At 46.3% G+C, this 15,831-nt stretch overlaps 1 protein-coding gene across 2 annotated transcripts in view; it reads left to right on the top strand.

Moving 5' to 3' along the window:
• Positions 1-15,831, top strand: part of grid2 (glutamate receptor, ionotropic, delta 2) — a 771,247-nt gene that overhangs the window by 651,638 nt on the left and 103,778 nt on the right. For both annotated transcript variants that reach the window (XM_078403214.1, XM_078403218.1), the window contains exon 12: positions 12,328-12,466. In XM_078403214.1, the coding sequence (XP_078259340.1) occupies positions 12,328-12,466 (139 nt within the window). The remainder of the gene's footprint in view (positions 1-12,327; positions 12,467-15,831) is intronic.

Here is a 15,831-nt window from a genome sequence, read left to right as displayed (position 1 = left end):
AGAAATATGCCATTAAGCTGGAAAGAGTGCAGAGAAGATATATGAGAACGTTGCTGGGACTTGAGGGCCTGAGATATAGTGAGATTCTGGGCAGGCGAGGACTTTATATCTTGGAGCACGTCTAACATGGGCCGGACCTACATAGTGAATGGTAGGGCTCTGGGGAGTGTGGTTAGGAGTGCAGGTACATAGCTCCTTGAAAGTGGCTTCACAGTTAGATAGAGTGGTCAAAAAGGCTTTTGGCACATTGACCTTCATCAGTCAGAGTATTGAGTATAGAAGTTGGGAGGTCATGCTGCAGTTATATAAGACGTTGCTGAGGCCACATTTAGAGTGTTGTGTTCAGTTTTGGGCACCATGTTACAGGAAAGAATTTGTCAAGCTGGAAATGGTGCAGAGAAGATTTATGAGGATGTTTCCAGGACTCGAGGGGTTGAGCTATAGGCAGTGATTGAGCAGGCTAGGACTTTATTCCTTGGATCACAGGAGGATGAGGAGTGATCATATAGATGTGTACAAAATCACGAGAATAGATCAGAATAGAATAATCACCTTCTTCTAGCTAACAATGATCTATTCTACATTTTCCTTGAAATGCATCCCATTTGATGTCTCGTTTTCACACCTTGCACTTTCTTATCTCTGTGTCTCCCTCTCCCCTGACTTTCAGTCTGAAGAAGGGTCACGACCCAAAATGCCACCTATTCCTTCTATCCAGAGACACTGCTTGTATCGCTTAGTTCCTCCTGCATTTTGTGTCGATCGTTCCACTTCATGGTGCGTTCCTTGTAGCCCTGGAAATATTATCTTCTCAAGTAAATAGAACATAGAACAGTGCAGCACAGGAGCAGGCCCTTTGGCCCACAATGTCGATGCCATGTTAAACTAATCTGCTCTGCCTGCACTTGATCTGTATCCCTCTCTTCCCTGCATATCCTTGTGCCTATCTAAAGGTTTTTTTGCGCAGAGAGTGATGGGTGCTCAGAAGGCATTGCAGAGGTGATGATCGTATATGGGCCAATTTCAGGCAAATGGGACATGCCCAGAATGACAAACTTAGTTGGCATGGACTAGATGGGTTGAAGGGCCTTTCCATGCTGTATTGGTCAATGACTATGACCGTTCCACAGACCATGAAGTATTGTAAGGCTATTGGGGGTCATAGAGGCAGGGGGAGTTACTGCAATTGATCACAGGTAGGTATAAATATGGGGCAACTGGTCATTATAATAAATGGAAGAGGATAATAAGCTGCAAGTACTTAATGAGTCAGAATGAATACTTGGCCAACATCTGATGAATATTGAGACAGCTTCTGCACAATTTCCACCATGCGATTTAGCGTTACAAATTATTACATAACGCTAAATGTGGATATTGGCAGGTGTTACTGGGTATTGCTGCAAGGCAAGTTGACTTGAAGAGCTAATTATCCGGAAGCATTGAGAGACACTTGACACTTGAGGGTTAGCTTGGTTATTGGCAAATTACCTGCAATGCTGATGAATGACAAGTAAAGAGTCCCGACGATATCAAACAAGATTGCACTCAGGAATGCAATGCTTCTTATTATAAAAAGGAGCAATCAAACTGTTCGGCAGGGATGACATTGGGAAGGAGAGCAACTGGGATAACACAACACAACATAGAAATTAATAGTGACCATTATTGATAAAAGGCTGCAATAATTTACTATGTCAACGAAGCATAGAAGCATTAGAAGGTAAAGCGTAGATTTGTACAATGTAGACGCAAAGAACAAGGAGCATAGACATGGCGATCGTTTTGCTCATTATAGTACTCGTGTTCAGTCCGTAAAGACCTGCTGGATCGCCCAGTTACTAATCATTTTAACTCCCCCTCCCATTCCCACACTGACCTTTCTGTCCTGCGCCTTCATTGCCAGAGTGAGCTGGTACACAAGTTGGAGGAACAGCATCTCATATTCTGCTTGGGTAACTTACAACCCAGCAGAAAAACATTGAATTCTCCTAATTTTACGTAACACCTGCCTCTTGTTTATTCACTTCTTTCTCCCCCCCCCTACCTCCCCCTCCCCCTCCCTCCCCCCCCCCCCCCCCCCCCCCCCACCCTCCCCTCCTTCCCCACCGCCTCCTCCACCCAAATCTCTTTCTTGGCACAAGAGTGAACCCATTTCCCCACCATCATACGCCCACTACCCACCCCTGCCCACTCCCCTTCCACTTATATCCCTTCCTCTGGCTTTACATTGCACTCCTCTTTCACTCTTCTTACCTTATCAATACGCTTTTATCTCCTTGTCTCCTTTGGTGCCCTTTGGTTACTCTTTTGTCTCTTTTTCATCGCCAGCCTTTGTCCACCCATCTGTCAAACAAGAAAAGATTGTCCCTGGTGTGTTGGATAGGGCTAATGTACAGGTGATCGCTGGTCGGCAGGGATTCAGTGGGCCGAAGAGCCTATTTCCACCCTGAATCTCTAAACGATACTAAACGAAACAAAACTAAACTAAACTAAACAAAACAACAATTTATTTCCAAGTCATGCTGGTGTGTGGCTTGCAAGGAGACCTGCAAATGGTAGTCATGCTCCCTTATACCTGCTGTCTTGGTCCTTCTCAGTGGTCGAGATCACAAGCTTAGGAGGAGTCAAGGAGATTAACTACCACTGAGTTATTAGGGACATTTGTGGCTGCTTCTTGTCCCAGTAAATATAAAATTACTTATTTTTTTCCAGATAAGCTTTAGACAAGGCATGTAAAAATATAAGCATTATATTTAGCAGAGTACCTGAGAATGTTACATTAAAACCCAACTAAATTGCAAAATTTGTGTAATTGTCAAAAGTGGTTCATTAGCATTTAATTACTTCACCTCTTAGTTAGCCCGTTTTTGCATTCCTATCACAAGATATTTCAAATTACCCTTGAGATAAAAAAGAGCTGATGTTTGCAATGATATTAGATGGAATTGCATTGAAATTGCTGAGTGGAAAGTGGCCATTCAACCTTACCTGTCTTTACAGCTGTTTCTGAAGCACACAGGTTTTCCCCTCTATTTCCCTCGTACTTAATCAAGATGAAATAAAGAACAGAGAATAGTGGAAACAGATGGCAGTCGCCTTTGGAAAGAGAAAAAAATAGTTTATTCAGGTCAACGGTCCTTAGAAGTCAACAAAAGCAGTGTTGTTTGCCTCAGTTACTCCACCCAATAGTGAGTTTCAAGGCAGCACAATGGTGCATCGGGTAGAGTTGCTGCCTCACAGTACCAGAGACCTGGGTTCGTTCCTGGCTTTGGGTGCTGTCTGTGTGGAGTTTGTACCGGTTTCATCCCACACTCCAAAGACGTACATGTTTATAGTTTAATTGACTTCAGTAAAATTTGTCCCTAATGTGTAGCATAGTGCTAGTGTACCGGGATTGCTGGTTGGCGTGGACGCAATGGGCCAAAGGGACTGTTTCTGCTGTATCTCTAAACTAAAAACTAAACTAAACTAAAGGTCCTTAGAAGTCAACAAAATCAATGTTCTTTGTCTCAGCCACTCCATCCAATAGTGAGTTTCAATGCAATGCACCCAGTGGTGCAGCAGGTAGTGCTGCTGCTTCACAGTGCCCAGGACCTGGGTTCGATCCTGACTTCAGGTGCTGTCTGCGTGGGGTTTGCACTTCCACCCGGTGCCCCGGTTTCCTCCCACATCCCAAAGTTGTGCTAGTTTGTCCGTTAATTAGCCTCTGTATATTGCCCATAGTGTATAGGGAATGGGTGCAAGCGTCAGGTAACCTAAATCTAGTATGAAACATAGAAACATAGAAAGAAAAATAGGTGCAGGAGTAGGCCATTTGGCCCTTCGAGTCAGCACCGCCATGCAATATAATCATGGCTGATCATCTAAAATCAGTACCACGTTCCTGCTTTTTCCCCATATCCCTTGATTCCTTCAGCCCTCAGAGCTAAATCTAACTCTCTCTTGAAAACATCCAGTGAATTGGCTTCCACTGCCTTCTGTGGCAGAGAATTCCACAGATTCACAACTCTGGGTGAAAAAGTTTTTCCTCATCTCAGTCCTAAATGGCTTACCCCTTATTCTTAAACTGTGACCCCTGATTCTGGACTCACCCAACATCGGGAACATTGTTCCTGCATCTTGCCTGTCCAATCCTCTAAGAATTTCTAAGTCCCACCATCTCGGGAATTAACCTGGTGAACCTATATTGCACTCTATCAATAACAAGAACGTCCTTCCTCAAATTAGGAGACCAAAATTGCACACAATATTCCAGTTGCTGTCTCACCTATGAATGGATGATCGATAGTCAGCGGGGACTTGGTGGGGCGAGGGTCATGTTTCCCTATTGTATTTCTAAACTAAACTAAACTATTTACTGTATAACGAGGATTCACCAAAATTCCTTCATGGTAGTGACTACCATAAGACCATAAGACATAAGAGCAGAATTAGGCCATTTGGTCCATCAACTCTACTTTTCCCTCTCAACCTCATTCTCCTACCTTCTCCCTGTAACCTGTGACACCATTATTAATCAAGAACATCAATCCTTGCTTTAAAAATACCTAATACTCCATCGCTGTCTGTGACAATGAATTCCACAGATTCACCACCCTCTGGCTAAAGAAATTCCTCCTTATCTCAAGCATCAAGAGTCAAGAGTCTTTTATTGTCATATGTCCCAGACATAAAAAGGAAATTCTTGATTGCAGCAGCACAACAGAATATGTAAACACAGTATACTCTGTAAGCAATATAATATACAAAAAAAGTTCATATCACACATACATACATACATACATACATACATACATACATACATACATACATACATACATACATACATACATACATACATACATACATACATACATACATACATACATACATACATACATACATACATACATACATACATACCTACACTCCTATACCTACACATACCTACACATAGCCCCTCAGCACTGCTGGGTCCTACTGCCCACCCTCTACTACAGGTAATTGCAGCAGGGGGTCCACTGGGTCTCCCCCTTCCCCCTCCAGCCAGTTGACCCCCAGTACTCCCCCCTCTGCCCTGCTAACCCACCACACCCCCACCATACATCCCCTCCACCTGCCCCCCTGCCTCCATCCGACCCCAACCCCCACCATTGCCGGGTGTTCACCATCCCCCCTGACCTCCCCTTTTCAGACACCGAACGGTCGGTCCTCAGCAGAGGCCTTACCTTTGTTCCCCTCCGCCCCCACATCAACGAGTTCCGCGTCCGCCATGACGTAGAGCTCTTCTTCTGCCGCCTCCGCCTCCGCCTCCGAGCCTTTTACCATGGTAAGGAGTCCCGACCCCCCACTGATGACCCCTTCTCCCGTCTGCAATGGACCCCCTCCACTTTTACCCCCCCCCCCGTTTGGCCAACTACCCTCACTAGAACTTTTTATCTCAAACTGCCGCGCGTGACATCAGCCGCCTCAAATTCTCCACTCCCCTGACTAACTCCAACCTCTCCCCTCCTGAACGTGCAGCCCTCCACTCACTCCGCAACAACCTGGACTTAATCATTAAACCCGCTGACAAGGGAGGGGCTGTGGTAGTCTGGCGTGCTGACCTCTACTGGACCGAGGCCAGACGACAACTATCAGACACCTCTTCCTACCTATCCCTGGACCATGACCCCACCGATAAACACCAGACCTTTATCAGCAGCACCATCACTGACCTCATCATCTCCGGCGATCTACCCCCCAGTGCCTCCAATCTCATAGTTCCCCAGCCCCGCACGGCCCGATTCTACCTCCTACCCAAAATCCACAAACACAACTGTCCCGGCAGACCCATTGTCTCTGCCTGCTCATGCCCCACCGAACTTATCTCTACCTACCTCGACTCCATCCTATCCCCCCTGGTTAAATCCCTCCCCACCTACGTCCAAGACACCTCACACGCTCTCCATCTCCTGGATAACTTCCGGTTCCCAGGCCCCCACTCCCTCATCTTCACCATGGATGTCCAGTCACTCTACACTTCCATCCCCCACAAGGATGGTCTCGAAGCCCTCCATTTCTTCCTCGACCGTAGAACCAGCCAATCCCCATCGACCAACACTCTCCGCCGCCTAGCAGAGCTGGTTCTTACCCTCAACAACTTCTCCTTTGACTCCTCCCACTTCCTCCAAACCAGAGGCGTAGCTATGGGCACTCGCATGGGCCCCAGCTACGCCTGCCTCTTTGTCGGGTACGTCGAACAATCCCTGTTCCAGACGTACACTGGCCCCATCCCCGAACTCTACCTCCGCTACATCGACAAATGCATTGGTGCTACCTCTTGCACCCATGCAGAACTCACTGACTTCATACACTTCACCTCCAATTTCCATCCTGCCCTTAAATATACCTGGACTATCTCTGACATCTCCCTCCCGTTTCTGGACCTCACCATCTCCATCACAGGAGACAGACTAGTGACGGACATTTACTACAAACCCACCGACTCGCACAGCTATCTGGACTACACTTCTTCCCACCCGGTCCCCTGCAAAACGTCTATCCCCTACTCCCAATTCCTCCGTCTACGCCGCATCTGCGCCCGGGATGAGGTGTTTCACACTAGGGCTTCCGAGATGTTCGCGTTCTTCAGAAAACGGGGCTTCCCCTCCTCTATTATAGATGAGGCTCTCACTAGGGTCTCTTCTACATCCCGCAGCTCCGCTCTTGCTCCCCCTCCCCCCACTCGCAACAAGGACAGGATCCCCCTCGTTCTCACCTTCCACCCCACCAGCCAGTGGATCCAACATATCATCCACCAACATTTCCGACACCTACAACGGGACCCCACCACTGGCCATATCTTCCCATCCCCTCCCCTCTCTGCGTTCCGCAGAGACCATTCCCTCCGTAACTCCCTGGTCCACTCGTCCCTTCCTACCCAAACCACCCCAACCCCGGGCACTTTCCCCTGCAACCGCACGAGATGCAACACCTGTCCCTTTACCTCCCCCCTCAACTCCATCAAAGGACCCAAACAGTCTTTCCAGGTGAGACAGAGGTTCACCTGCACCTCCTCCAACCTCATCTATTGCATCTGCTGCTCTAGATGTCAACTTATTTACATCGGCGAAACCAAGCGCAGGCTCGGCGATCGCTTCGCTGAACACCTGCCCTCGGTCCGCATTAACAAAACTGATCTCCCGGTGGCCCAGCACTTTAACTCCCCCTCCCATTCCCAGTCTGACCTCTCTGTCATGGGCCTCCTCCAGTGCCATAGTGAGACCCGCCAGAAATTGGAGGAGCAGCACCTCATATTTCGCCTGGGCAGTTTGCAGCCCGGTGGTATGAACGTCGACTTCTCCAACTTCAGATAGCTCCTCTGTCCCTCCCTTCCCCTCCTCCTTCCCAGATCTCCCTCTATCTTCCTGTCTCCACCTATATCCTTCCTTTGTCCCGCCCCCCTGACATCAGTCTGAAGAAGGGTCTCGACCCGAAACGTCACCCATTCCTTCTCTCCTGAGATGCTGCCTGACCTGCTGAGTTACTCCAGCATTTTGTGAATAAATCGATTTGTACCAGCATCTGCAGTTATTTTCTTATACATACCTACATACATACATACATACATACATACATACATACATACATACAAATAAAAACAACCAAACAATACTAGTGTAAAAATGCAAAACTAATGCCCCCAAGTCTATGTAGTTCAGAGCTTATTTGGAGCTACCATTCAAAAGGGATGTCCTTTTATTCTGAGGCTGTGCCCTCTGGTCCTAAACTCTCCTATAACTACCTTATTATTATGCTTGCTCATTGTTGTCTTTCCAGTATACTTCTTACAATTACTCTGATTAAAACCCTTCTAAAAATAAAGGAGTGTGGTGAGTGCATTAAGATACTTTTCAGGAGAAAAGATCCAAGCTTGTTCCATCTCTTCAGATAATTATGGCCCGTCAGTTCAGGCACCATCATTGTAAACCCATTCCTCAAGCATTTCAAACTCATCTTCTTAGTACACAGAGTGGGAACATGCATTGCATTCCAAGAGAGATTTAACTAAGCTTCAACAAAGGCTGTACAGAATTAAAACTCCTCAACAGACCCCGAGGGTTCATAGAAAGAGAGAATTCATTCTCTCTTGTCAGACCTCAAAGGCATAAAACTCTGGTTGTTTCAAATACACGGGGCAACAAGAAAATACCTGCAGGAATAGGCCAAAAATAGACACAAAATGCTGGAGTAACTCAGCGGGTCAGGCAGCATCTCTAGAGAAAATGGATGTGATGTTTCCGGTCGGGCCCTTCTTCGGACTGATCAGGACAAATCAGGGCTGGTAACATATGACCTAAAGTAGGGAGTTTCCCTGATAGGCCGATTGTTGACTGTGCCAGTTGACTGTGCCTGAACCCGTCTGTCAGTGGATCATCAACTTCCTGACAGACAGGAAGCAGCATGTGAGGCTGGGAAAGCATATCTCGGACCCGCAGACCCTCAGCATAGGAGCACCGCAAGGCTGCATGCTCTCCCCTCTCCTGTACTCTCTCTCTACACCAACGACTGCACCTCCACAGACTCCTCTGTCAAGCTTCTCAAGTTTTCAGATGACACAACCCTGATTGGACTGATCCAGGATGGGGAGGAATCTGCCTACAGACAGGAAGTGACACAGCTGGCAACCTGGTGCCATCGCAACAACCTGAAGCTCAATGCTCTTAAGACAGTGGAACTGATTATAGACTTTAGGAGAGCAACGGTATTCCGTGTCGACATCAGCACTATCCCACACACTAGGGACAATTTACAATCTTTACCGAAGGCAATTAACCTACAAAACATGCACGTCTTTGAAGTGTGGGAGGAAACCGGAGCACCCGGAGAAAATCAACGCGGTCACAGTAAAGGCGGTATGGTGGCACAACGGTAGAGTTGCTGCCTTACAGCGAATGCAGCGCCGGAGACCCGGGTTCGATCCCAACTATGGGTGCTGTCTGTACGGAGTTTGTACGTTCTCCCCGTGACCTCCGAGATCTTCAGTTTCTTCCCACACTCGAAAGACGTACAGGTTTGTAGGTTAATTGACTTGGTAAATGTAAAAATTGTCTCAAGTGGGTGTATCATATCATATATATACAGCCGGAAACAGGCCTTTTCGGCCCTCCAAGTCCGTGCCGCCCAGCGATCCCCGTACATTAACACTATCCTACACCCACTAGGGACAATTTTTACATTTACCCAGCCAATTAACCTACATACCTGTACGTCTTTGGAGTAAAGATAGTGTTAATATGCGGGCATCGCTGGTCGGCGCGGATCCGGTGGGCCGAAGGGCCTGTTTCCGCTCTGTATCTCTAAACTAAATGAAACAACTAAACGAGGAGACGTACAAACTCCATACAGACAGCACCTGTAGTCAGGATCAAACTCAGGTATCTGGCGCTGTAAGACAGCAACTTTACTGCTGCGCCACAGTGCCATCCAGTAGATGGGGTTATTGCAGGATTATTATTGCAGGAATAGGTTACTTGCACCACAAATCCTTCTGCCCATTAGCTCCGCTATTCTGTATGAACGTGACTGATCTATGCTGGCTTCAATTCCTTCTCTATGCCAGTTCCTCATAACCCGCAATTGTTCCACCATTCAAACATTTACCTCGCTCCACTTTAAATATATCCAATGATCCCGCCTGGGGAAAAGAGTATTCCAGAGATTTCCTGCACTCCGAGAGAAGAAAATCTTTATGAACCTCAGTTCTAATGAGGTGCTCAGGCTTTTATTTTCTCAGCAACTAGTATTTTGTAGCTATAAATAAGCTTCTTTAAATTTATCCACGTGCAAATGCACTTGGTAGACAATGATTGACACGCACTCAATGGGCAGGAAATGCTACCACAAACTGTACCATGTCAGAAAATTGACAAGTTAGTTTTGTTCAACAATATTTTGCTTCCATTGCCTCTGCAAAGTTTCAAAGGATTATTTCCACTAGGGCTAAGATTCCCTGTAGCACTTACTCTAAGATCACTGGTTCTTATGGGATCCTGAGGCTTTATAAGGCACAGGTGAGGCTGCACTTGGAATATTGTGAGCAGTTTTGTGCTCCATATTTGGGGAAGGATGTGCTGACGTTGGAGAGGGTCTAGAGGAGGTTTACAAGAATGATCCCAGGAATGATTGGAATAACGTATGATGTGTGTTTGATGGCTCTGGGCCTGTACTCGCTGGAGTTGAGAAGGATGAGGGAGGGGGAACTCATTGAAACTTACCAAATAATGGAAGGCCTAGATAAAGTAGATGTGGAAAGAATATTTCCAGTAGTGGGTGAATCCAGGACCAGAGGCCACAACCTCAGAATATAAGGATACACCTTTAGAATAGAGATGAGGAGGAATTTATTTAGCCAAAGGGTGGTGAATCTGTGGCATTCATTGTCACAGACGGCTGTGGAGGCCACATCATTGGGTATTCAAGATAGGTTCTTGATAAAGGTTATGGGGGAAAGGCAGGAAAACATTTAGAGGGGAAAATAGATCAGCTATGATAAAATGGTGGAGCATAATTCTGCTCCTATGTCTATGGTCTTATGGAGAAAGGATACTTTCCCCCTATTGATTGCACTGAATGTAGGAAATTGAACATAAAGCATTGGCATTGGGTCCATTGAATTAGTTAACAACTATGATCCCTTTGCTGGGATTCCCAAGTTCATCTTATTGAAGCATAAAAAACTCTATAGAGTTTCATAATACAGTCACAGATACTTAAGTACAGGTACTTAGTGTGGCACTGTGGCACAACAGTAGAGTTGCTGCCTTATGGCGCAAGAGACCCGGGTTTGATCCTGATTATGGGTGCTGTCTGTAGGGAGTTTGCATGTTCTCCCTGTGACCATGTGGGTTTTCTCCGGGTACTCCGGTTTCCTCCCACATTCCCAAGATGTATGGGTCTGGAGGTTAATTGGCTTCTGTAAGTTGTCCCTAGAGTGTAGGATAGAGCTGATATATGGGGTGATTGTTAGTTGGTGCGGACTCGATGGGCTGAAGGTCCTGTTTCCACCCTGTATCTCTGAAGTCCAAACTCTACTGAGAGACAGTTTCTCCTCATGGGGGAACCTCGAATATTCGACCGTGACGGGTTGCGGAGACAAGAAACATTGTGAATTTTCAATGCAAAGGAACACAAACACTTGGACAGGAGGGAGGGCAAGGTTCATGGGGAAGAGGTGGAGGGAACAGGCAGGGAATCATGGTCTTAGTTACCAGTGGAGCACGTTTAAGGTCTGTTTTGTTTTTATTTCTTTTGACTTTAGAGATACAGAGCAGAAACAGGCCCTTTGTCGCTCCAAGCCCACACCGACCAGCGATCATCACGTATACTAGCACTATCCTGCACACTCGGGATAACTTATAATTTATCCAAACCCTATTAACTTACAAACCTGCACGTCTTTGGAGTGTGGGACGAAATCGGAGCACCGGAAGAAAATCCACGCTGTCATAGGGAGAATGTACAAACTCTGTACAGGCAGCACCCATGGTCAGGATCGAACCCAGGTCTCCAGTGCTGTAAGGCAGCAACTCTACCGCTGCAAAAATGTGCCGCTCTAATTCTGCTCAATTACTAATTGCGTCAAAGTACGCAAAACCTGACCACTTCAAATATCAAGCAGATGTGCAAATATCAATGGCTCAATGGTTCTATGTTATCAAGTGTACCAAAGTACAGTGAAATTATTTTTTGCATACAGATCAGTAAGATTATTGCCAAACATAAGTACAATCCCCGGCTAAGTACAGAATGCACAGATACAGCCCACTAAGACCATATGCAAGAGTTGCTAGGGTTTGGCGTCATTTTCAAAGTCCTAGCTGCAGCTGGCTATAAAGGCCCATTGCAGCCGTCACCTCCACCCAGATCGTCCTGCGAACCATCGTCCCTCTCCTCACCTTTAGCCTTTGTGCCACGAGGACGCCTCTCGTAGCCAACTTTGAGGGTGTGGAATGTAAGCCCCCCGGAAGGCCTGTTTCCATACAGTATCTTTAAATTAGCCATTATCACATTAATGGCGATGCTGGCTCAAAGGGCCGAATGGCCAACTCCTGCACCTATTGTCTATTGTCTATTGTCTATTAAACTAGTGTGAACTAGACTAAACTAAACTAGCGTGAAAGGGTGATCAATGATCAGTTGTGCCTGACCTGCTGTGTTGCTCCAGCATTTTGTGTCTGATCGATGGTCAGCATGGACTCGGTGGGCTGAAGGGCCTGTTTCCCATGCTGTATCGATGCTGTATCTTTCAATCAAAAATGGAAAGAAGTATTTATTTGCTGTTCATTTCACTCCTTGTTACAGGCGGCGAAGTTCCATACACCACCTTAGCCACTCGGATGATGATGGGAGTTTGGTGGCTCTTTGCACTGATCGTTATATCCTCATACACAGCAAACCTGGCGGCCTTCCTCACAATCAACCGCATTGAGAACTCCATCCAGTAAGTGCTTACCATTGGAATGTGGCTGTCGGACACAGATAAAGCACCCTAACAGGAATTGAGGCATTATCATTAATTTTGTGCAGAAAACCAAACGGCCTTTTTGTGTGAGATGATTGCATTTATAAGTTCATAAGTGATAGGAGCAGAAATAGGCCATTCGGCCCATCAAGTCTACTCCGCCATTCAATCATGACTCAACCCCATGTCTGCCTTAACAGTATCCATTGACTTGGCTTTCCAAAGCCACGTGTGGCAAGGAATTCCACAGAATCACCATCCATATGTCGCGATTATAGAAACACAATCTCTTTCTTACGATACCATATAACTTTTTTTATCCCAGCAGGGAAATTGATCTGCCAACAGTCATAAAGCACAAAATACATGCAACATCACTTTAGCATGTCATTGGAAAGAATCACATGAATGTTCCGTTTGTTGACCCATTCCATGGCATCTGAGATGCCTTGGGGAAATAAGGTGCCTCCTGCAACAAGTTGATGCCATGAATCCCTTATGAGTTTGGGACACAGCCAGAATTGTACCTTGGTGCGGTAGTTCAAGTTTATTGTCAAATGCACGAGTTCTGTGAGGTACATGCACAATGAAAAATCTTGCTTGCAGCAACATTGCAGGCCCACAGACTCAGATCAACACGATAAAAAGTGGTAGTTTTAAAATGGGGATCGACAGGTTCTTGACTGGTAAGGGTGCAAAGGTTGCAGGGAGAAGGCAGGAGAATGGGGTTGAGAGGGAAAGATAGATCAGCCGTAATTGAATGGTGGAGAAGGCTCGATGGGCCAAATGAGCCAGCTTGTTGGCAGCGCCCCACCGTATAATAGAGGTTGCTTTCTCGAGAGTGCATCTCACGTAAGATGCTTTTGATAATGGGGAAGGCTGAGAAGGATTTTGACCCGAAACGTCAGCCATTCCTTCTCTCCAGAGATTCTGCCTGTCCCGCTGAGTTACTCTAGCAATTTGTGTCTATCTTCTGTGCCTATGATGGACTGGGCTGAGTCTTCCACTCTCTGAAATCTCTTTCAGCACTGTGCATTGGAATTGCAGGACGTGATGCAATTACCAGGATGTGATGCAACCAGTTGGGATATTTCCTACAGGACACCTGTAAAAGTTTGTAAGAGTATTCAGAGACAGACCTAATCTCTCTAAATTACTGAGAATGCAGAGGCGCTGGTTCACCCTCTTTATGATTGCATCAACGTGCTGGGCCCATACTAGGCCATCCAAGATGTTATAAAAAAGAACTGCAGATGCTCGTTTATACCAAAGATAGACACTAAATGCTGGAGTAACTCAGCAGGTCAGGCAGCACCTCTGGAGAAAATGGATAGGAGACATTTCAGGTCAGGACCCTTCTTCAGACTGATTGTGGGGTGGGGGATGGGGATCTGGAAGCAAGAAAAGATCAGGACAAACAATAGATGACCAGCAGTAGGATTACCTCAGGCAGGGTGGTTCCCTGATAGGCCAATTATTAGTGAGGGGCACCATGATCCCAAGAGGTAGTGTAAGAAAATAACTGCAGATGCTGGTACAAATCAAAGGTATTTATTCACAACATACTGGTAACTCAGCAGGTCAGGCAGCATCTCAGGAGAGAAGGAATGGGCGAGAGCCTTCTTCAGACCCGAAACGTCGCCCATTCCTTCTCTCCTGAGATGCTGCCTGACCTGCTGAGTTACTTCAGCATTTTGTGAATATGATCGAAAGAGGGATACATTGTTGTAAACCGTGGAACTGGTTAAATGACTTTTAGTGGAGGAAGGGGGGTGGAGAGAAAGCGAGGGAGTCGGGGTGGTGGAAGGAAGGAGAGTAATGGCCAGGAATTTGAAGCTGCTTCGTATTCCCACTCTCCACCAACGAGTGTTTTTGTTATTGGGCCTATTAATCCTGAGGCTGGTCGTAATGAGCTTGGGATGTGAAGGCAAAATCTAGGCAATTTCATTTTTCAATTGCACAAGGAAGGAATTGTAAAAAGCTAGTAACAGGAAAGGTAACTGGTTAGCACTTTGGGTTCACTAATTGCTGTGAAGGCCTGCCCAAGTCTCACCCCAAACACCCCCTCTTCTTCCCCTCTCCCATCAGGCAAGAGGTAGAGAAGTGTGAAAACGCACTCCTCCAGATTCAGGGATAGTTTCTTCTCAGCCGTTATCAAACAACTGAACTATTCTATCAACAACTAGAGAGCAGTCCTGAGCTACCGTCTACCAAATTGGAGACCTTCGGACTATCTTTAATCAGACTAAACATTGTTCTCTTTATCATGTATCCATATACTGTGAATGGCTCGATTGTAATCATGTAGACAATAGACAATAGATAATAGGTGCAGGAGGAGGCCATTCGGCCCTTCGAGCCAGCACCGCCATTCAATGTGATCATGGCTGATCATTCTCAATCAGTACCCCGTTCCTGCCTTCTCCCCATACCCCCTGACTCTGCTATCCTTAAGAGCTCTATCCAGCTCTCTCTTGAATGCATTCAGAGAATTGGCCTCCACTGCCTTCTGAGGCAGAGAATTCCACAGATTCACAACTCTCTGACTGAAAAAGGTTTTCCTCATCTCAGTTCTAAATGGCCTACCCCTTATTCTTAAACTGTGGCCCCTTGTTCTGGACTCCCCCAACATTGGGAACATGTTTCCTGCCTCTAACGTGTCCAACCCCTTAATAATCTTATACGTTTCAATAAGATCTCCTCTCATCCTTCTAAATTCCAGTGTCTACAAGCCTAGTCGCTCCAGTCTTTCAACATATGATAGTCCCGCCATTCCGGTGATTAACCTAGTAAACCTACGCTGCACGCCCTCAATAGCAAGTATATCCTTCCTCAAATTTGGAGACCAAAACTGCATATAGTACTCCAGGTGCAGTCTCACTAGGGCCCTGTACAACTGCAGAAGGACCTCTTTACTCCTATACTCAACTCCTCTTGTTATGAAGGCCAACATTCCATTGGCTTTCTTCACTGCCTGCTGTATCTGCTTGCTTCCTTTTAGTGACTGATGCACTAGGACACCCAGATCTCGTTGTACGTCCCCTGTTCCTATCTTGACACCATTCAGATAATTCTCTGCCTTCCTATTCTTACCACCAAAGTGGATAACCTCACACCTATCCACATTAAACTGCATCTGCCATGCATCCGCCCACTCACACAACCTGTCCAAGTCACCCTGCAACCTCATAGCATCTTCCTCACAGTTCACACTACCACTCAGCTTTGTATCATCTGCAAATTTGCTAATGGTACTTTTAATCCCTTCATCCAAGTCATTAATGTATATTGTAAATAGCTGCGGTCCCAGCACCGAGCTTTGCGGTACCCCACTAGTCACTGCC

This window comes from Rhinoraja longicauda, chromosome 1 (genome assembly GCF_053455715.1).
Source record: "Rhinoraja longicauda isolate Sanriku21f chromosome 1, sRhiLon1.1, whole genome shotgun sequence".
Taxonomy (NCBI): domain Eukaryota; kingdom Metazoa; phylum Chordata; class Chondrichthyes; order Rajiformes; family Arhynchobatidae; genus Rhinoraja; species Rhinoraja longicauda.
This window is presented reverse-complemented; position numbering and strand designations above follow the sequence as displayed.